At 60.9% G+C, this 21,158-nt stretch overlaps 2 protein-coding genes across 5 annotated transcripts in view; one reads left to right on the top strand and one right to left on the bottom strand.

Annotated features, from left to right (window-relative positions):
* The window catches only part of LOC149914264 (TBC1 domain family member 17-like), a 43,336-nt gene extending 43,129 nt beyond the window's left edge, over nucleotides 1-207 (bottom strand). For 2 of the 3 annotated variants that reach the window (XM_090127937.1, XM_090127938.1), the window contains exon 1: nucleotides 117-207. In XM_090127937.1, the coding sequence (XP_089984063.1) occupies nucleotides 117-131 (15 nt within the window). In that variant the 5' untranslated portion in view covers nucleotides 132-207. The remainder of the gene's footprint in view (nucleotides 1-116) is intronic. The other variant, XM_090127939.1, reaches the window with a different exon arrangement.
* Nucleotides 208-242: 35 nt separating this feature from the next.
* AKT1S1 (AKT1 substrate 1) lies at nucleotides 243-21,042 on the top strand. 2 transcript variants are annotated; one of them, XM_090127956.1, is made up of 5 exons: nucleotides 243-291; nucleotides 6,645-7,015; nucleotides 10,132-10,197; nucleotides 13,514-13,659; nucleotides 20,894-21,042. In XM_090127956.1, exons 2-5 carry the CDS (start codon nucleotides 6,649-6,651, stop codon nucleotides 20,999-21,001), a joined length of 687 nt encoding a protein of 228 aa, XP_089984082.1. In that variant the 5' UTR covers nucleotides 243-291; nucleotides 6,645-6,648; the 3' UTR covers nucleotides 21,002-21,042. The 2 variants fall into 2 exon arrangements, with proteins under 2 accessions (XP_089984082.1, XP_089984081.1); XM_090127955.1 differs by having other exon boundaries at nucleotides 243-372.
* Nucleotides 21,043-21,158: the final 116 nt, after the last annotated feature.

Here is a 21,158-nt window from a genome sequence, read left to right as displayed (position 1 = left end):
TGCCCTCCCCATTGCCACCCTCACTGCCACCCCCCCGTCCCCCATTGTCCTCCATTGTCCCCAATTGTCCCCCACTGAACCCCCGCAGAGCCGCCACCCGCCCCCCCCCCGCTCACCCTCTCCCCCTCCATCTCCCCTCTTCCGGCTTCCGCCGCGCGCACACGTCACTTCCGCCCCGACCAGCCACGCCCCCCTCCACAAACAGGCGCGCGGTTATGACGTCACTTCCCGTTTCCCCCCCCGCCCCCACTCAGGCTCCGCCATCTTGGGCCGCGGGCGCCGCCATGTTGGGTCAGAGGACGGCGGGTGACGTCAAAGCGGCGCGCGGGGGAGCGGGGGGGGCGCGGGCAGCGCCGCGGAGCGCGGGGAGAGGTAACGGGGGGGGCGGGGGGGGGGAGTGGGGACACGTGGCTGCCGTGGGGCTCCGTGGGCTCCTATGGGGCCCTATGGGGCCCTATGAGGGTCTGTGGGGTCCTATGGGGCCCTGTGAGGCTCTATGGGGTCCTATGGGGCCCTATGAGGGTCTGTGGGGCCCTATGGGGCTTTACAGGGTCCTATGGGGCCTTATGGGGCCCTATGAGGGTCTGTGGGGCCCTATGGGGCTTTACAGGGTCTTATGGGGCCCTATGAGGGTCTGTGGGGGCCTATGGGGCCCTATGGGGCCCTGTGAGGCTCTATGGGGTCCTATGGGGCCCTATGGGGCGCTGTGAGGCTCTATGGGGCCTTATGGGGCCCTGTGAGGCTCTATGGAGTCCTATGGGGCCCTAATGGGGTCTGTGGGGTCCTATGGGGCCCTGTGAGGTTCTATGGGGTCTTATGGGGCCCTATGGGGCCCTGTGAGGGTCTGTGGGCTCCTATGGGGCCCTGTGAGGCTCTATGGGGCCTTATGGGGCCCTATGGGGGTCTGTGGGGTCCTATGGGGCCCTGTGAGGTTCTATGGGGTCTTATGGGGCCCTATGGGGCCCTGTGAGGGTCTGTGGGCTCCTATGGGGCCCTGTGAGGCTCTATGGGGCCTTATGGGGCCCTATGGGGGTCTGTGGGGTCCTATGGGGCCCTGTGAGGCTCTATGGGGTCCTATGGGGCCCTATGGGGCGCTGTGAGGCTCTATGGGGTCCTATGGGGCCCTATGGGGGTCTGTGGGGTCCTATGGGGCTCTGTGAGGCTCTATGGGGCCCTATGGGGCCCTGTGAGGCTCTATGGGGTCCTATGGGGCCTTATGGGGCCCTGTGAGGCTCTATGGGGTCCTATGGGGCCATAATGGGGTCTGTGGGGTCCTATGGGGCTCTGTGAGGCTCTATGGGGCTCAGTGAGGCTCTATGGGGCCCTATGGGGCCCTGTGAGGCTCTATGGGGTCCTATGGGGCCCTATGGGGCTCTGTGAGGCTCTATGGGGTCTTATGGGGCCCTATGGGGCTCTATGGGGTCCTATGGGGCCCTTTGAGGGTCTGTGGGGTCCTATGGGGCCCTGTGAGGCTCTATGGGGTCCTATGAGGTCCTATGGGGCGCTGTGAGGCTCTATGGGGTCCTATGGGGCTTTACAGGGTCCTATGGGGCCTTATGGGGCCCTATGAGGGTCTGTGGGGTCCTATGGGGCCCTGTGAGGTTCTATGGGGTCCTATGGGGCTCTATGAGGCTCTGGGGCTCTGTGGGCTCCTATGGGGCCCTATGGGGCCTTATGGGGCCCTATGAGGGTCTGTGGGGGCCTATGGGGCCCTGTGAGGGTCTGTGGGGTCCTATGAGGTCCTATGGGGCCCTGTGAGGCTCTATGGGGTCCTATGGGGCCCTATGGGGGTCTGTGGGGTCCTATGGGGCCCTGTGAGGCTCTATGGGGCTCAGTGAGGCTCTATGGGGTCCTATGGGGCCCTATGGGGCCCTGTGAGGCTCTATGGGGGCCTATGCGGCCCTATGGGGGTCTGTGGGGTCCTATGGGGCGCTGTGAGGCTCTATGGGGCCTTATGGGGCCCTATGGGGGTCTGTGGGGTCCTATGGGGCCCTGTGAGGCTCTATGGGGTCTTATGGGGCCCTATGGGGCCCTATGTGGGTCTATGGGGCCCTATGGGGCCCTGTGAGGGTCTATGGGGTCCTATGAGGTCCTATGGGGCCCTGTGAGGCTCTATGGGGTCCAATGGGGCTCTATGGGGTCCTATGGCCCCTTATGGGGCCCTATGAGGGTCTGTGGGGCCCTATGGGGCTCTGTGAGGCCCTATGGGGGTCTGTGGGGTCCTATGGGGCTTTACAAGGCCCTATGGGGCCTTATGGGGCCCTATGATGGTCTGTGGGGGCCTATGGGGCCCTGTGAGGCTCTATGGGGTCCTATGGGGCCCTGTGAGGCTCTATGGGGCCCTATGGGGCCCAATGAGGGTCTGTGGGGTACTATGGGGCCCTGTGAGGCTCTATGGGGTCCTATGGGGTCCTATGGGGCTCTATGAGGGTCTATGGAACCCTATAAGGGTCTATGGGGCCCTATGGGGCCCTATGAGGGTCTGTGGGGTCCTATGGGGCCCTGTGAGGGTCTGTGGGGTCCTATGGGGCCCTATGGGGGTCTGTGGGGTCCTATGGGGCTTTACAGGGCCCTATGGGGCCTTATGGGGCCCTATGAGGGTCTGTGGGGGCCTATGGGGCCCTGTGAGGCTCTATGGGGTCCTATGGGGCCCTATGGGCCCCTGTGAGGTCCTATGAGGTCCTATGGGGCCCTGTGAGGGTCTGTGGGGTCCTATGGGGCCCTGTGAGGCTCTATGGGGTCCTATGGGACCCTATAAGGGTCTATGGGGCCCTATGAAGGTCTATGGGGCCCTGTGAGGGCCTATGGGGCCCTGTGGAGCTCTATGGGGCCCTATGGGGCTTTATAGGGTTCTATGGGGCTCTGCGGGGCCCTATGGGGCTCTATGAGGCTCTATGGGTCCCTATGATGCTCTATGGGTTCCTATGAGGCCTTATGGGGCCCTATGGGGCCCTATGAGGCTCTGTGGGGTCCTATGGGGCTCTATGGAGTCCTATGGGACCCTATGAGTGTCTATGGGACCCTATAAGGGTCTATGGGGCCCTGTGAGGGCCTATGGGGCCCTGTGAGGGTCTGTGGGGCTCTGTAGGGTCCTATGAGGCTCTGTGGGGTTCTATGGGGCTCTATGGGGTCCTATGGGGCCCTGTGAGGCTCTATGGGGTCTTATGGGGCCCTATGGGGCTCTATGGGGCCCTATGGGGCCCTATGAGGCTCTATGGGGTCCTATGGGGCTCTGTGGGGCTCTATGGGATCCTTTGGGGTCTTATGGGGCTCTATGGGGCCCTATGAGGGTCTATGGGGTCTTATGGGGCTCTATGGGTCCTATGAGGCCCTATGGGGCCCTATGAGGGTCTATGGGGCCCTATGAGGCTCTGTGGGGCTCTGTGGGATCCTCTGGGGTCTTATGGGGCTCTATGGGGCCCTATGAGGGTCTGTGGGGTCCTATGGGGTCCTGTGAGGGTCTATGGGGCCCTGTGGGGTTTTATAGGGGTTATATGGGGTCCGTCTGGGATTCTATGGGGCCCTGTGGGGTTCTGTGGGGCTCTGTAGTGTCCAGTGGGGCCCACACAGACCCCATAAGGCCCCATAGATCCCCCACAGGACCCCATGGAGCTCACATAGGACCCTACAGAGCCCCATATAGCGCCGTGAGACCCCATAGAACCCCATAGAACCTCATAGGGGCCATATAACCCCATAGATCCTCGTATAATGTTATAGGGTCCTGTACACTTTCATAGAGCCTCATATAACCCCGTAAAACCCCATAAGGCCCCATAGACCCCCATAGGGCCCCCAATAACTTCATAGGCCCCCATGAAACCCCATATAATTCCATATGGTTCCCTATAACCCCATAAAACCCCATAAACGTCTCTTGCAGCCCCATGGCCCAACAGAGGGAGCGCTGGGGGATCCCATAGGGCCCCATTTAACCCCATAGAGCCCCATGGAGCCCCATATAACCCCATATAACCCCATAGAGTCCCATACATCCCCATACAACCCCATATAACCCCATATGTCCCCCTAAAACCCCATAAACGTCTCTTGCAGCCCCATGGCCCAACAGAGAGAGTGCTGGGGGATCCTATAGAGCCCCATATAAACCCATAGAGCCCCATAGAGCCCCATAGAGCCCCATAGAGCCTCATATAACCCCATAAACCCCCATAGAGCCCCATGGAGTCCCATACAACCCCATATAACCCCATATGGCCCCCTAAAACCCCATAAACGTCTCTTGCAGTCCCATGGCCCAACAGAGGGAGCGCTGGGGGATCCCAAGGGCCCCATAGAGCCCCATATAGCACCATAGAGCCCCATATAACCCCATAAACTCCTATGGAGCCCCATAGAGCCCCATACATCCCCATACAACCCCATATAACCCCATATGGTCCCCTAAAACCCCATAAACGTCTCTTGCAGCCCCATGGCCCAACAGAGGGAGCGCTGGGGGACCCCATAGGGCCCCATATAACCCCATAGAGCCCCATATAACCCCATAAACCCCCATGGAGCCCCATAGAGCCCCATAGAGTCCCATACAACCCCATAGAGTCCCATACAACCCCATATAACCCCATATGGCCCCCTAAAACCCCATAAACGTCTCTTGCAGCCCCATGGCCCAACAGAGGGAGCGCTGGGGGATCCTATAGGGCCCCATTTAACTCTATAGAGCCCCATATAACCCCATAGAGCCCCATATAACTCTATATAACCCCATATAACCTCATAGAGCCTCATAGAGTCCCATATAACCCCATACAGCCCCATATAACCCTATATGGCCCCCTAAAACCCCATAAATGTCTCTTGCAGCCTCATGGCCCAACAGAGGGAGCGCTGGGGGACCCCATAGGGCCCCATTTAACCCCATAGAGCCCCATATAACCCCATGGAGCCCCATAGAGTCCCATACAACCCCATAGAGCCCCATAGAGTCCCATACAACCCCATATAACCCCATATGTCCCCCTAAAACCCCATAAACGTCTCTTGCAGCCCCATGGCCCAACAGAGGGAGCGCTGGGGGACCCCATAGGGCCCCATTTAACCCCATAGAGCCCCATAGAGCCCCATAGACCCCCATGGAGCCCCATAGAGCCCCATAGATTCCCATGCAACCCCATATAACCCTATATGGCCCCCTAAAACCCCATAAACGTTTCTTCCAGCCCCATGGCCCAACAGAGGGAGTGCTGGGGGATCCCAAGGGCCCCATTTAACCCCATAGAGCCCCATAGAGCCCCATAGAGCCCCATAGAGTCCCATACATCCCCATATAACCCCATATAACTCCATAGAGTCCCATACATCCCCATACAACCCCATATAACCCCATATGGCCCCCTAAAACCCCATAAATGTCTTTTCCAGCCCCATGGCCCAACAGAGGGAGCACTGGGGGATCCTATAGGGCCCCATTTAACCCCATAGAGTCCCATATAACCCCATAAACCCCCATGGAGCCCCATAGAGTCCCATACAACCCCATAGAGTCCCATACATCCCCATAAAACCCCATATAACCCCATATGGCCCCCTAAAACCCCATAAACATCTCTTGTAGCCCCATGGCCCAACAGAGGGAGCACAGGGGGATCCCATAGGGCCCCATATAACCCTATAGAGCCCCATATAACCCCATAGACCCCCATGGAGCCCCATAGAGCCCCATAGAGTCCCATACAACCCCATAGAGCCCCATAGAGTCCCATGCAACCCCATATAACCCTATATGGCCGCATATAATCCCCTAAAACCCCATAAACGTCTCTTGCAGCCCCATGGCCCAACAGAGGGAGCGCTGGGGGACCCCATAGGGCCCCATTTAACCCCATAGAGCCCCATAGAGCCCCATAGAGCCCCATAGATTCCCATACAACCCCATATAACCCTATATGGCCGTGTATAATCCCCTAAAACCCCATAAACGTCTCTTGCAGCCCCATGGCCCAACAGAGGGAGCGCTGGGGGATCCCATAGGGCCCCATTTAACCCCATAGAGCCCCATATAACCCCATAGACCCCCATGGAGCCCCATAGAGCCCCATAGAGTCCCATAGAACCCCATATAACCCCATATGGCCCCCTAAAACCCCATAAACGTCTCTTGCAGCCCCATGGCCCAACAGAGGGAGCGCTGGGGGATCCTATAGGGCCCCATATAACCCCATAGAGCCCCATAGACCCAAATGGAGCCCATAGATCCCCATAGAGTCCCATACAACCCCATAGAGTCACATACAACCCCATAAAACCCCATATAACCCCATATGGCCCCCTAAAACCCCATAAACGTCTCTTGCAGCCCCATGGCCCAACAGAGGGAGCGCTGGGGGATCCTATAGGGCCCCATTTAACCCCATAGAGCCCCATACAACCCCATAGAGCCCCATAGAGTCCCATACAACCCCATAGAGTCCCATATATCCCTGTATGGCCCCCTAAAACCCCATAAATGTGTCTTGCAGCCCCATGGCCCAACAGAGGGAGCGCTGGGGGATCCCAAGGGCCCCATAGAGCCCCATTTAACCCCATAGAGCCCCATAGAGCCCCATAGAGCCCCATAGATTCCCATAGAACCCCATATAACCCCATATGTCCCCCTAAAACCCCATAAACATCTCTTGTAGCCCCATGGCCCAACAGAGGGAGCGCTGGGCTGCGTTGGTGGCAGCAGCTGAAGGTTACCGGGGGGCTACGGGGGCCGAAATCGTCCTTCTGACAGCATTTGGGGGGGGTCCCCCCTTTTCCTACGCCCACCACGGCCCCGGTCCTTTGGGGGCAGCCGCCCGCCGGTATTTAGGGGAAATCGCCGCCGCCCACCGTGCCCTCATCGGCACCACGGCCCCAAACCCACCCCAAGGGACCCCCCCCCAAAGCGGGGATCCCGACCCCGCCATGGTGACGGGGGGGGGGGGGCATACGGAGCCTGACCCTATAGATGGGGGGGGGGCGGCGAGGAGGAGGAGGAGGAGGAGGCCAGCGAGCTGCGATGCGACGGGTGAGGGGGGGGAATGGGGTCGGTGGGGGCTTTGGGGGCAATGGGGTCAATGGGGGCATTGGGGCCTGTGGGGGCTTTGGAGGCATTGGGGGCAATGGGGGCATTGGGGTCAGTGGGGGCAATGGGGGCTTTGGGGGCAATGGGGGCTTTGGGGTCAATGGGGGCATTGGGGGCAATGGGGGCAATGGGGGCTTTGGGGGCAATGGGGTGAAGGGGGAGATTGGGGGCAATGAAGCAATGGGGGCAATGGGGTCAATGGGGGCTTTGGGGGCAGTGGGGGCAATGGGGGCATTGGGGGCTGTGGGGGCTTTGGGGGCATTGGGGGCAATGGGGTAAATAGGGAGATTGGGGTCAGTGGGGGCAATGGGGGCTTTGGGGGCAATGGGGGCATTGGGGTCAGTGGGGTCACTGGGGCAATGGGGGCTTCATTGGGGGCAATGGGGGCAGTGGGGGCAATGGGGTCATTGGGGGCAGTGGGGGCTTTGGGGGCAATGGGGGCAATGCGGAGATTGGGGGCAATGGGGTAAGTGGGGTCAGTGGGGGCAGTGGGGGCTTTGGGGGCAATGGGGGCATTGGGGGCATTGCGGGCTGTGGGGGCAATGGGGGCAGTGGGGGCTTTGGGGGCATTGGGGGCAATGGGGCATTGGGGGCAATGGGGGCTTTGGGGTCAGTGGGGGCAATGGGGCTTTGGGGGCAATGGGGGCTTTGGGGGCATTGGGGGCAATGGGGTCAATGGGGTGAAGGGGGAGATTGGGGGTAATGGGGGCAATGAAGCAATGGGGGCAATGGGGTCAATGGGGAGATTGGGGGCAATGGGGGCATTGGGGCTTTGGGGGCATTGGGGGCAATGGGGTCAATGGGGGCATTGGGGCCTGTGGGGGCTTTGGAGGCATTGGGGGCAATGGGGGCAATGGGGGCTTTGGGGTCGATGGGGGTAATGGGGCTTTGGGGGCAATGGGGGCTTTTGGGGCAATGGGGTGAATGGGGAGATTGGGGGCATTGGGGGCAATGGGGCAGTGGGGGCATTGGGGGCTGTGGGGTCAATGCGGAGATTGGGGGCATTGGGGGCAATGGGGGCTTTGGGGGCAATGGGGTGAATGGGGAGATTGGGGGCAATGAAGCAATGGGGGCAATGGGGTCAATGGGGGCTTTGGGGGCAGTGGGGGCAATGGGGTAAATGGGGAGATTGGGGGCATTGGGGTCAGTGGGGTCACTGGGGTCAATGGGGGCTTCATTGGGGGCAATGGGGGCAGTGGGGGCAATGGGGTCATTGGGGGCAGTGGGGGCTTTGGGGGCAATGGGGGCAATGCGGAGATTGGGGGCAATGGGGTCAGTGGGGGCTTTGGGGGCAATGGGGGCATTGGGGGCTTTGGGGGCAATGGGGGCAATGGGGGTTGTGGGGTCAATGTGGAGATTGGGAGCAATGGGGGCTTTTGGGGCAATGGGGTGAAGGGGGAGATTGGGGGCAATGGGGGCAATGGGGTCAATGGGGCAATGGGGGCAATGGGGGCAGTGGGGGCTTTGGGGGCAATGGGGGCATTGGGGGCTTTGGGGGCTTTGGGGGCATTGGGGGCAATGGGGGCTTTGGGGTCAATGGGGGCTTTGGGGTCAATGGGGGCATTGGGGACAATGGGGGCATTGGGGGCAATGGGGGCTTTGGGGTCAATGGGGGCAATGGGGCTTTGGGGGCAATGGGGGCTTTGGGGTCAATGGGGGCAATGGGGCTTTGGGGGCAATGGGGGCTTTGGGGTCAATGGGGGCAATGGGGCTTTGGGGGCAATGGGGGCTTTGGGGTCAATGGGGGCAATGGGGCATTGGGGGCAATGGGGGCTTTGGGGTCAATGGGGGCAATGGGGCTTTGGGGTCAATGGGGGCATTGGGGACAATGGGGGCATTGGGGTCAGTGGGGGCAATGGGGGCAATGGGGGCAATGGGGCTTTGGGGTCAATGGGGGCATTGGGGACAATGGGGGCATTGGGGGCAATGGGGGCTTTGGGGTCAATGGGGGCAATGGGGCTTTGGGGGCAATGGGGGCTTTGGGGTCAATGGGGGCAATGGGGCTTTGGGGGCAATGGGGGCTTTGGGGTCAATGGGGGCAATGGGGCATTGGGGGCAATGGGGGCTTTGGGGTCAATGGGGGCAATGGGGCTTTGGGGTCAATGGGGGCATTGGGGACAATGGGGGCATTGGGGTCAGTGGGGGCAATGGGGGCAATGGGGGCAATGGGGCTTTGGGGGCAATGGGGCTTTGGGGTCAATGGGGGCATTGGGGACAATGGGGGCATTGGGGGCAATGGGATCAATGGGGGCATTGGGGTCAGTGGGGACACTGGGGTCAATAGGGTCAGTGGGGGCATTGGGGTCAAGGGGGGGACTTTGGGGGGATATTGGGGGCTATGGGGCAGTTATGGGGATTTTGGGGTGCTATGGGGCAGTTATGGGGGATATTGGGGGTCTGTGGGGGATTTTGGGAGATATGGGGGATATTGAGGGATATGGGCCATTATGGGGTGGCTATGGGGGATTTTGGGGGCTATGGGGCAGCTGTGGGGCAGTGTGGGGGATTTTGGGGGGGTTATGGAGGATATTGGGGGCTATGGGGCAGCTATGGGGTGCTATGGGGTGCTATGGGGGATTTTGGGGGATATGGGGTGCTATGGGGTGGCTATGGGGGGATTTGGGGAGATATGGGGCAGCTATGGGGGATTTGGGGAGATATGGGGTGGCTATGGGGGATTTGGGGAGATATGGGGCGGCTATGGGGGATTTGAGGGGATATTGGGGGATTTGGGGGGGATTTGGGGGCTATGGGGCCGCTATGGGGCAGTATGGGGGATTTTGGGGGGGTTATGGGGGATATTGGGGGCTATGGGGCAGCTATGGGGTGGTATGGTGGATATGGGGGGATATGGGGTGGTTATGGGGGATTTTGGGAGATATGGGGTGGCTATGGGGGATTTTGGGAGATATGGGGCCGCTATGGGGGATTTGAGGGGATATTGGGGGCTGTGGGGGGGATTTGGGGGGGGTTATGGGGGATATTGGGGGCTATGGGGCAGTGTGGGGGATTTTGGGGGCTATGGGGTGTCCCAAGACCCCCCCCTGTTCCCCCCCCAGGTCTGTTCCTGATGGACGAAGATTCCCCCGGCCCCGAAGAGGAGGAGAGTGACCCCGAAAGTGACGGTGGGGGGATCTATGGGGCTGGGGGGGCCCTATAGGGTTGGGGGGGACCTGGGGGTCCCTATGGGGTCTGTATGGGAGTTTGCAGGGGGGGGGGCAGGGTGGATCCTTATGGGGTTCCTATGGGGCTGGAGGGACTTAGGGGGGATGGGGGGGGGGGCTTGGGGTCTCTATGGGGCTGGGGGGGGCTCTATAGGGCTGAGGGGGGGCCTGGGGGTCCCTATGGGGTCTGTATGGGATTTTGCGGGGGGGGGGGCCCTGGTGGATTCTTATGGGGTTCCTGTGGGGCTGGGGGGACTTGGGGGGATGGGGGGGGGGGCTTGGGGTCTCTATGGGGCTGGGGGGGGTCCTGGGGGTCCCTATGGGGTCTGTATGGGACTTTGTGGGGGGGGGGGGCTGGTGGATCCTTATGGGGTTCCTGTGGGGTTGGGGGGACTTGGAGGGGAGCTGGGGGTCTCTATGGGGCTGGGGGGGGGCCTGGGGGTCCTTATGGGGTTCTTGTGGGACTTGTGGGGCTGGGGGGGGCTTGGGGGGGAGCTGGGGGTCTTTATGGGGCTGGGGGGGCCCTATAGGGTTGGGGGGGACCTGGGAGTCCCTATGGGGTCTGTATGGGATTTTGCGGGGGGGGGGGGGGCAGGGTGGATCCTTATGGGGTTCCTATGGGGCTGGGGGGACTTAGGGGGATGGGGGGGGGGCTTGGGGTCTCTATGGGGCTGGGGGGGGCTCTATAGGGCTGGGGGGGGGCTGGGGGTCCCTATAGGGTTCTTGTGGGACTTGTGGGGCTGGGGGGGGGTTGGGGGGGAGCTGGGGGTCTTTATGGGGCTGGGGGGGGTCCTATAGGGTTGGGGGGGAACCTGGGGGTCACTATGGGGCTGGGGGGGGCCTGGGGGTCCCTATGGGGTCTGTATGGGACTTTGCAGGGAGGGGGGCCCTGGTGGATCCTTATGGGGTTCCTGTGGGGCTGGGGGGACTTGGGGGGGGGCTTGGGGTCTTTATGGGGCTGGGGGGGGTCCTATAGGGTTGGGGGGGACCTGGGGGTCCCTATGGGGTCTGTATGGGATTTTGTGGGGGGGGGGGGCTTTGGTGGATCCTTATGGGGTCCCTATGGGGTTGGGGGGACTTGGGGGGGCACTGGGGGTCTTTATGGGGCTGGGGGGGGCTCTATAGGGCTGGGGGGGAACCTGGGGGTCTCTATGGGGCTGGGGGGGAACCTGGGGGTCACTATGGGGTCTGTATGGGACTTTGTGGGGAGGGGGGGCCCTGGTGGATCCTTATGGGGTTCCTATGGGGCTGGGGGGACTTGGGGGGATGGGGGGGGGGCTTGGGGTCCTTATGGGGCTGGGGGGGAACCTGGGGGTCCCTATGGGGTCTGTATGGGACTTTGCAGGGGGGGGGGGGCTGGTGGATCCTTATGGGGTTCCTGTGGGGCTGGGGGGATTTAGGGGGATGGGGGGGGGGCTGGGGGTCTTTATGGGGCTGGGGGGGGGCCTGGGGGTCCCTATGGGGTTCTTGTGGGACTTGTGGGGCTGGGGGGGGCTTGGGGGGGAGCTGGGGGTCTTTATGGGGCTGGGGGGGCCCTATAGGGTTGGGGGGGACCTGGGGGTCCCTATGGGGTCTGTATGGGAGTTTGGGGGGGGGGGGGGGCCTGGTGGATCCTTATGGGGTTCCTATGGGGTTGGGGGGACTTGGGGGGGAGCTGGGGGTCTTTATGGGGCTGGGGGGGGTCCTATAGGGCTAGGGGGGAACTTGGGGGTCACTATGGGGCTGGGGGGGGGCCTGGGGGTCCCTATGGGGTCTGTATGGGACTTTGCAGGGAGGGGGGCCCTGGTGGATCCTTATGGGGTTCCTATGGGGCTGGGGGGACTTGGGGGGGGGCTTGGGGTCTTTATGGGGCTGGGGGGGGCTCTATAGGGTTGAGGGGGACCTGGGGGTCCCTATGGGGTCTGTATGGGACTTTGCAGGGGGGGGGGCCCTGGTGGATCCTTATGGGGTTCCTGTGGGGTTGGGGGGACTTGGGGGGATGGGGGGGGGGCTTGGGGTCTCTATGGGGCTGGGGGGGCCCTATAGGGTTGGGGGGGGCCTGGGGGTCCCTATGGGGTCTGTATGGGACTTTGCAGGGGTGGGGGGGGCCTGGTGGATCCTTATGGGGTCCCTATGGGGCTGGAGGGACTTAGAGGGGATGGGGGGGGGGCTTGGGGTCTCTATGGGGCTGGGGGGGGGACCTGGGGGTCCCTATGGGGTTTGTATGGGGTTTCTGTGGGGTTGGGAGGGAGGGGAGTGCTTTGGGGGGGGGCTATGGGGTTATGGGGGGGTGTGGGGGCACTGCGGGGCTATGGGGCAGCTGGGGGGCTATGGGGCCATGGGGGGGGCTATGGGGTGGGCTATGGGGCTATGGAGGCAGCTATGGGGTCACGGGGGGTGCTATAGGGCGGGGGGGGGGTATGGGGGGCTATGGGGCCACTAGGGTGCTATGGGGCTATGAGGTGGTTATGGGGGGGCTATGGGGTCATTGGGGTGCTATAGGGCTGTGGGGGAGGTAGGGGGGGGTTATGGGGTTACTAAGGTGCTATGGGGTGGCTATGGGGTGGCTATGGGGGGCTATGGGGCCACTAGGGTGCTATGGGGCTATGGGGTGGCTATGAGGCTACTGGGGGCGGCTATGGGGTGAGTTATGGGGCTACTGGGGAGGGCTATGGGGTGGCTATGGGGCTACTGGGGGGGGGACTATATGGGGTGGCTATGGGGCTACTGGGGGAAGCTATGGGGCGAGTTATGGGGCTACTGGGGGGAGCTATGGGGCTACTGGGGGGGGCTATGGTGTAGCTATGGGGCTACTGGGGGGGGCTATGGGGTGAGTTATGGGGCTACTGGGGGGGGCTATGGGGTGGCTATAGGGCTACTGGGGGGAGCTATGGGGCTACTGCGGTGGGCTATGAGGCGAGTTATGGGGCTACTGGGGGGGGCTATGGGGTGGCTATAGGGTTATTGGGGGGGGCTATGGGGTGGCTACGGGGCTACTGGGGGGGGGCTATGGGGTGGCTACGGGGCTACTTGGGGGGGATATGGGGTGGCTATGGGGCTACTGGGGGGGGGCTATGGGGTGGCTACGGGGCTACTGGGGGGGGATATGGGGCGAGTTATGGGGCTACTGGGGAGGGCTATGGGATCGCTATGGGGCTACTGGGGGGGGCGTATATGGGGTGGCTATGGGGCTACCGGGGGGGGCTACCGGGGGGGGTTATGGGGCTACATGGGGCGCTATGGGGCTACTGGGGGGGGGTGGTTATGGGGCCACCCCTGACCCCCCGCCCCCCCACAGATTGCAGCCCCACAGATGAGGCGGTGCCCCCCCCCCCGCCCCACGGCCCCCCCCCCCTTTATGCCCGCTCGTTGCCCGTCTCCGTCCCCGCGTGGCCCCTCAGACCCCCAGGACCCCCACAGCCCCCCGACGACGACGGCCATAAGGTCTGTGGGGCTGGGGGGGGAGGATCTATGGGGCTGGGGGGGGAGGATCTATGGGGCTGGAGTTGGATTTCTGGGGCTGGAGGGGGGGAATCTGTGGGGTTGGGGGAGGATCTATGGGGCTGGGGGGAGGATCTATGGGGCTGGAGTTGGATTTATGGGGCTGGAGGGGGGGGCTCTTATGGGGCTGGGGGGGGTTCATATAGGGCATGGGGGGAGGATCTATGGGGCTGGAGGTGGATCTATGGGGCTGGGGGGTGTCGCTGTGGGGTTGGGGGGGGGATCTATGGGGCTGGAGGTGGATCTATGGGGCTAGGAGGGGTTCCTATAGGGCATGGGGGGGAGGATCTATGGGGCGGGGGGGGAGGATCTATGGGGCTGGAGTTGGATTTATGGGGCTGGAGGGGGGGAATCTGTGGGGTTGGGGGGTCCCTGTGGGGTGTGGGAGGGGGGATCTATGGGGCTGGGGGTTCTTATGGGGTTGGAGGAGGGATTTATGGGGCTGGGGGGAGGATCTATGGGGCTGGGGGGGGGTCCTTGTGGGGTTGGGTGGAGGATCTATGGGGCTGGAGTTGGATTTATGGGGCTGGAGGGGGGGAATCTGTGGGGTTGGGGGAGGATCTATGGGGTGGGGGGGGAGGATCTATGGGGCTGGGGGGAGGATCTATGGGGCTGGAGTTGGATTTATGGGGCTGGAGGGGGGGAATCTGTGGGGTTGGGGGAGGAATCTATGGGGCTGGGGGGGTCCCTATGGGGTTGGGGGAGGATCTATGGGGCTGGAGGTGGATCTATGGGGCTGGGAGGGGTTCCTATAGGGCATGGGGGGGAGGATCTATGGGGCGGGGGGGGAGGATCTATGGGGCTGGAGTTGGATTTATGGGGCTGGAGGGGGGGAATCTGTGGGGTTGGGGGGAGGATCTATGGGGCGAGGGGGAGGATCTATGGGGCTGGGGGGAGGATCTATGGGGCGGGGGGGACGATCTATGGGGCTGGGGGGGGGGGTCGCTGTGGGGTTGGGGGGAGGATCTATGGGGCTGGGGGGGCTCTTATGGGGCTGGGGGGGGTTCCTATAGGGCATGGGGGGGAATCTGTGGGGGTGGGGGGAGGATCTATGGGGCTGGGGGGAGGATCTATGGGGCTGGAGTTGGATTTAGGGGGCTGGAGGGGGGGAATCTGTGGGGTTGGGGGAGGATCTATGGGGCGAGGGGGAGGATCTATGGGGCTGGGGGGAGGATCTATGGGGCGGGGGGGACGATCTATGGGGCTGGGGGGGGGGGGTCCCTGTGGGGTTGGGGGGAGGATCTATGGGGTGAGGGGGAGGATCTATGGGGCTGGGGGGAGGATCTATGGGGCGGGGGGGAGGATCTATGGGGCGGGGGGGACGATCTATGGGGCTGGGGGGGGGGGGTCCCTGTGGGGTTGGGGGGAGGATCTATGGGGTGAGGGGGAGGATCTATGGGGCTGGGGGGAGGATCTATGGGGCTGGAGGTGGATCTATGGGGCTGGGAGGGGTTCCTATAGGGCATGGGGGGGGATCTGTGGGGCTGGGGGGAGGATCTATGGGGCTGGGGGGGGGGTCCTTGTGGGGTTGGGGGGAGGATCTATGGGGCTGGAGGTGGATCTATGGGGCTGGGAGGGGTTCCTATAGGGCATGGGGGGGAATCTGTGGGGTGGGGGGAGGATCTATGGGGCTGGGGGGTTCTTATGGGGCTGGGGGGGGTTCCTATAGGGCATGGGGGGGAGGATCTATGGGGCTGGGGGGGCTGTTATGGGGCTGGCTGGGTTTCCATAGGGTAGGGGGGGGAATCTATGGGGCTGGGGGGGTCCCTGTGGGGTGTGGGAGGGGGGATCTATGGGGCTGGGGGGGCTCTTATGGCGCTGGGAGGGGTTCCTATGGGGCATGGGGGGAGGATCTATGGGGCTGGGGGGGGTCGCTGTGGGGTTGGGGGAGGATCTATGGGGCGGGGGGGGGGGTCCGTGTGGGGTTGGGGGGAGGATCTATGGGGCTGGAGTTGGATTTATGGGGCTGGAGGGGGGGAATCTGTGGGGTTGGGGGAGGATCTATGGGGCTGGGGGTGTCGCTGTGGGGTTGGGGGGCGGATCTGTGGGGCTGGGGGGAGGATCTATGGGGCTGGAGTTGGATTTATGGGGCTGGAGGGGGGGAATCTGTGGGGTTGGGGGAGGATCTATGGGGCTTGGGGGGTCCGTGTGGGGTTGGGGGGAGGATCTATGGGGCTGGGGGGGTCGCTGGGGGGTGGGGGGAGGGGGGATCTATGGGGCTGGGGGGTCCCTGTGGGGTTGGGGGGAGGATCTATGGGGCTGGGGGGGGTGGGTTCCTATTGGGGCTGGGGGTTCTTATGGGGTTGGAGGAGGAATCTATGGGGCTGGGGGGGCTGTTATGGGGCTGGGGGGGTTTCTATAGGGTAGGGGGGGGGAATCTATGGGGCTGGGGGGGTTCCTATGGGGCTGGAGGAGGAATCTATGGGGCTGGGGGGGTTTCTATAGGGTAGGCGGGGAATCTGTGGGGTTGGGGGGAGGATCTATGGGGCTGGGGGGTGTTCCTATAGGGCATGGGGGGGATCTATGGGGCTGGGGGTGGGGGGGGTCCCTATTGGGGCTGGGGGTTTTCTTATGGGGTTGGAGGACGGATTTATGGGGCTGGAGGAGTTTCTATAGGGTAGGGGGGGGAGGATCTATGGGGCTGGGGGGGCTGTTATGGGGCTGGGGGGATTTCTATAGGGTGGGGGGGGAGGATCTATGGGGCTGGGGGGGGCTTGTGGGGTGTGGGGTGGAATCTATGGGGTGTCTTTGGGGTCTCTATGGGATCGCTATGGGTCTCTGTGGGGTTTCTATGGATCTCTATGGGGTCGCTATGGGATCTTTGGGGTCCCTATGGGGTTTCTATGGGGGTCTCTCTAGGTTTTTATGGGTTCTTTGGGGTCTCTATGGGGCGCTATGGGGTTCCTAGGGGGTGGCTATGGGGTGTCTATGGGGTCTCTGTGGGGTCCTCATGCGTCTCTATGGGGTGGCTATAGGGTCTCTATGGGGTCTCTATGGGGTCTCTATGGGGTCTCTATGCGTCTCTATGGGATCTTTGGGGTCTCTATGGGGTCTCTATGGGGTCTCTATGCGTCTCTATGGGATCTTTGGGGTCTCTATGGGGTCTCTATGGGGTCTCTATGCGTCTCTATGGGATCTTTGGGGTCTCTATGGGGTCTCTATGGGGTCTCTATGCGTCTCTATGGGATCTTTGGGGTCTCTATGGGGTCTCTATGGGGTGGCTATGGGGTCTCTATGGGGTCTCTATGGGGTCTCTGTGGGGTCTCTATGGGGTCTCTATGGGGTCTCTATGCGTGTCTATGGGATCTTTGGGGTTTCTATGGGGTCTCTATGGGGTGGCTATGGGGTGGTTATGGGGTCTCTATGGGGTCTCTGTGGAGTCTCTATGGGGTGGCTATGGGGTTTCTATGGGGTCCCTATGCGTCTCTATGGATCTCTATGAGATCTCTATGGGTTTCTATGGGATCCTTATGGGGTTTCTATGGGGTCTCTATGCGTCTCTATGGGGTCTCTATGGGTCTCTATGGGGTCTCTATGGGATCCTTATGGGGTCTCTATGGGGTCTCTCTGTATGGGGTTTCTATGGGGTCTCTATGCGTCTCTATGGGATCTTTGGGTTCCCTATGGGGTCCCTATGGGTTCCCTATAGGATCTCTATAGGATCCCCATACAGATAACCCCCCCCCCCCCAGAGCCCCTCTATGGGGTCCCTATGGGGTGGCTATGGGGTGGCTATGGGGTCTCTATGGGGTCTCTATGGGGTGGCTATGGGGTTTCTATGGGGTCCCTATGAATCTCTATGAGGTCTCTATGGGGTCTCTATGGGGTGGCTGTGGGGTCTCTATGGAGTCTCTATGGGGTGGCTATGGGGTGGCTATGGGTTCTCTATGGGGGTCTCTATGGGGTGGCTATGGGGTCTCTATAGGGTCACTATGCATCTCTATGGGGTCTCTATGGGTCTCTATGAGATTTCCATGGGTCTCTATGGGTTTCTATGGGATCCTTATGGGGTCTCTATGGGGTCTCTCTGTATGGGGTTTCTATGGGGTCTCTATGTGTCTCTATGGGATCTTTGGGTTCCCTATGGGGTCTCTATGGGGTTTCTATGGGGTCTCTATGCGTCTCTATGGGATCTTTGGGTTCCATATGGGGTCTCTATGGGGTTTCTATGGGGTCTCTATGGGTCTCTATGCGTCTCTATGGGATCTTTGCGGTTTCTATGGGGTCTCTATGGGTCTCTATGCGTCTCTATGGGATCTTTGGGTTCCATATGGGGTCTCTATGGAGTTTCTATGGGGTCTCTATGGGTCTCTATGGTGTCTTTGTGGGGTCTCTACGCGTCTCTATGGGATCTTTGCGGTTTCTATGGGGTCTCTATGTATCTCTACGAGCTCTTTAGGGTTTCTATGGGGTTCCCTATAGGATCTCTATAGGATCCCCATACAGATAACCCCCCCCCCCCCAGAGCCCCTCTATGGGGTCCCTATGGGGTGGCTATGGGGTGGTTATGGGGTCTCTATGGGGTCCCTATGGGGTCCCTATGGGGTCCGTATGGGGTGGCTATGGGGTTTCTATGGGTCCCTATGGGTCTTTATGGGGTCTCTATGGGGTGGCTATGGGGTCTCTATGGGGTCCCTATGCATCTCTATGGGGTCTCTATGGGGTTTCTATGGGGTGGCTATGGGGTCTCTATGGGGTCTCTATGGGTCTCTATGGGTCTCTATGGGTTTCTATGGGATCCTTATGGGGTCTCTATGGGGTCTCTCTGTATGGGGTCTCTATGGGTCTTTATGGGGTCTCTATGGGGTCTCTATGGGGTGGCTATGGGGTGGTTATGGGGTTTCTATGGGGTGGCTGTGGGGTCTCTATGGAGTTTCTATGGGGTCTCTATGGGTCTCTATGGTGTCTTTGTGGGGTCTCTACGCGTCTCTATGGGATCTTTGCGGTTTCTATGGGGTCTCTATGTATCTCTACGAGCTCTTTAGGGTTTCTATGGGGTTCCCTATACGATCTCTATAGGATCCCCATACAGATAACCCCCCCCCCCCCAGAGCCCCTCTATGGGGTCCCTATGGGGTGGCTATGGGGTCTCTATGGGTCCCTATGGGTCTTTATGGGGTCTCTATGGGGTGGCTATGGGGTCTCTATGGGGTCCCTATGCATCTCTATGGGGTCTCTATGGGGTTTCTATGGGGTCTCTATGGGGTCTCTATGGGGTTTCTATGGGGTTTCTATGGGGTTTCTATGGGGTGGCTGTGGGGTCTCTATGGGGTCTCTATGGGGTCCCTATGCGTCTCTATGGGATCTTTGGGTTCCCTATGGGGTCCCTATGGGTTCCCTATAGGATCTCTATAGGATCCCCATACACATAACCCCCCCCCCCCCAGAGCCCCTCTATGGGGTCCCTATGGGGTTTCTATGGGGTGGCTATGGGGTCCCTATGGGTCCCTATGGGTCTCTATGGGGTGGCTATGGGGTCTCTATGGGGTCCCTATGCATCTCTATGGGGTCTCTATGGGGTTTCTATGGGGTGGCTATGGGGTCTCTATGGGGTGGCTATGGGGTGGTTATGGGGTCTCTATGGGGTGGCTATGGTGTCCCTATGGGGTCTCTAGGGGGTCTCTATGGGGTCTCTATGGGATCGTTATGGGGTCTCTATGGGTCTCTCTGTATGGGGTTTCTATGGGGTCTCTATGGGGTCTCTATGGGGTCTCTATGGGGTCTCTATGGGGTGGTTATGGGGTCTCTATGGGGTCTCTATGGGGTCTCTATGGGGTGGTTATGGGGTCTCTATGGGGTTTCTATGGAGTCTCTATGGCGTCTCTATGGGTCTCTATGCGTCTCTATGGGATCTTTGCGGTTTCTATGGGGTCTCTATGTATCTCTACGAGCTCTTTAGGGTTTCTATGGGGTTCCCTATAGGATCTCTATAGGATCCCCATACAGATAACTCCCCCCCCCCCCCAGAGCCCCTCTATGGGGTCCCTATGGGGTGGCTATGGGGTGGTTATGGGTCCCTATGGGTCTTTATGGGGTCTTTATGGGGTGGCTATGGGGTGGCTATGGGGTCTCTATGGGGTTTCTATGGGGTCTCTATGGGTCTCTATGGGGTCTCTATGGGGTGGCTATGGGGTTTCTATGGGGTCTCTATGGTGTCCCTATGGGGTTTCTAGGGGGTCTCTATGGGGTCTCTATGGGGTCTCTATGGGGTGGCTATGGGGTGGTTATGGGGTCTCTATGGGGTGGCTATGGTGTCCCTATGGGGTTTCTATGGAGTCTCTATGGGGTCTCTAGGGGGTCTCTATGGGGTCTCTATGGGGTCTCTATGGGTCTCTATGGGTCTCTATGGGATCGTTATGGGGTCTCTATGGGGTCTCTCTGTATGGGGTTTCTATGGGGTTTCTATGGGGTGGCTATGGGGTCTCTATAGGGTCTCTATGCGTCTCTATGGGATCTCTGGGGTTTCTATGGGGTCTCTATGGGGTGGCTATGGGGTCTCTATAGGGTCACTATGCATCTCTATGGGATCCTTATGGGGTCTCTATGGGGTCTCTCTGTATGGGGTTTCTATGGGGTCTCTATGCATCTCTATGGGATCTTTGGCTTCCCTATGGGGTCCCTATGGGTTCCCTATAGGATCTCTATAGGATCCCCATACAGATAACCCCCCCCCCCCCCCCCCCAGAGCCCCTCTATGGGGTCCCTATGGGGTGGCTATGGGGTCTCTATGGGGTGGCTATGGGGTGGTTATGGGGTCTCTATGGGGTCTCTGTGGAGTCTCTATGGGGTCTCTATGGGGTCTCTATGGGGTCTCTGTCGGTTTCTATGGGGTCTCTATGGCGGTTTCTATGGGGTTTCTATGGGGTGTCTATGGGGTCTCTATGGGGTGGCTATGGGGTCTCTATGGGGTTTCTATGGGGTTTCTATGGGGTGGCTGTGGGGTCTCTATGGGGTCTCTATGGGTCTCTATGCGTCTCTATGGGGTTTCTATGGGGTCCCTATGCGTCTCTATGGATCTCTATGAGATCTCTATGTGTTTCTATGGGATCCTTATGGGGTTTCTGTGGGGTCTCTATGGATCTCTACGAGCTCTTTAGGGTCTCTATGGGGTCCCTATGGGTTCCCTATAGGATCTCTATAGGATCCCCATACAGATAACCCCACCCCCCCCCCCCAGAGCCCCCCCGACCTGGACCGCATCGCCGCCTCCATGCGCGCCCTGACGCTGCACCTGCGGCGCTCGCACGGCTCCCAGCCCTTCGGGGAGCGGCCGCGGCCGCGCTGAGACCCCCCCCCAAATTCCAACCCCCCCCCCAAATAAACAGACCCCCCCCCACAAAAAAGCCCCCCCTCGAAATAGACGCCCCCTCCCCCCCATTGAAAAACACCGCATCAAACGTCACCCCCCCCCCCCCCCCATATCAAGTGATGCCTCCGAAACA

This window comes from Phasianus colchicus, chromosome 31 (assembly GCF_987193195.1).
Source record: "Phasianus colchicus chromosome 31, bPhaCol1.hap1.1, whole genome shotgun sequence".
In the NCBI taxonomy this organism is placed as follows: Eukaryota; Metazoa; Chordata; class Aves; order Galliformes; family Phasianidae; genus Phasianus; species Phasianus colchicus.
The sequence above is the reverse complement of the archived record's forward strand: the minus strand, read 5'-3'. Positions and strand labels throughout refer to the sequence as shown.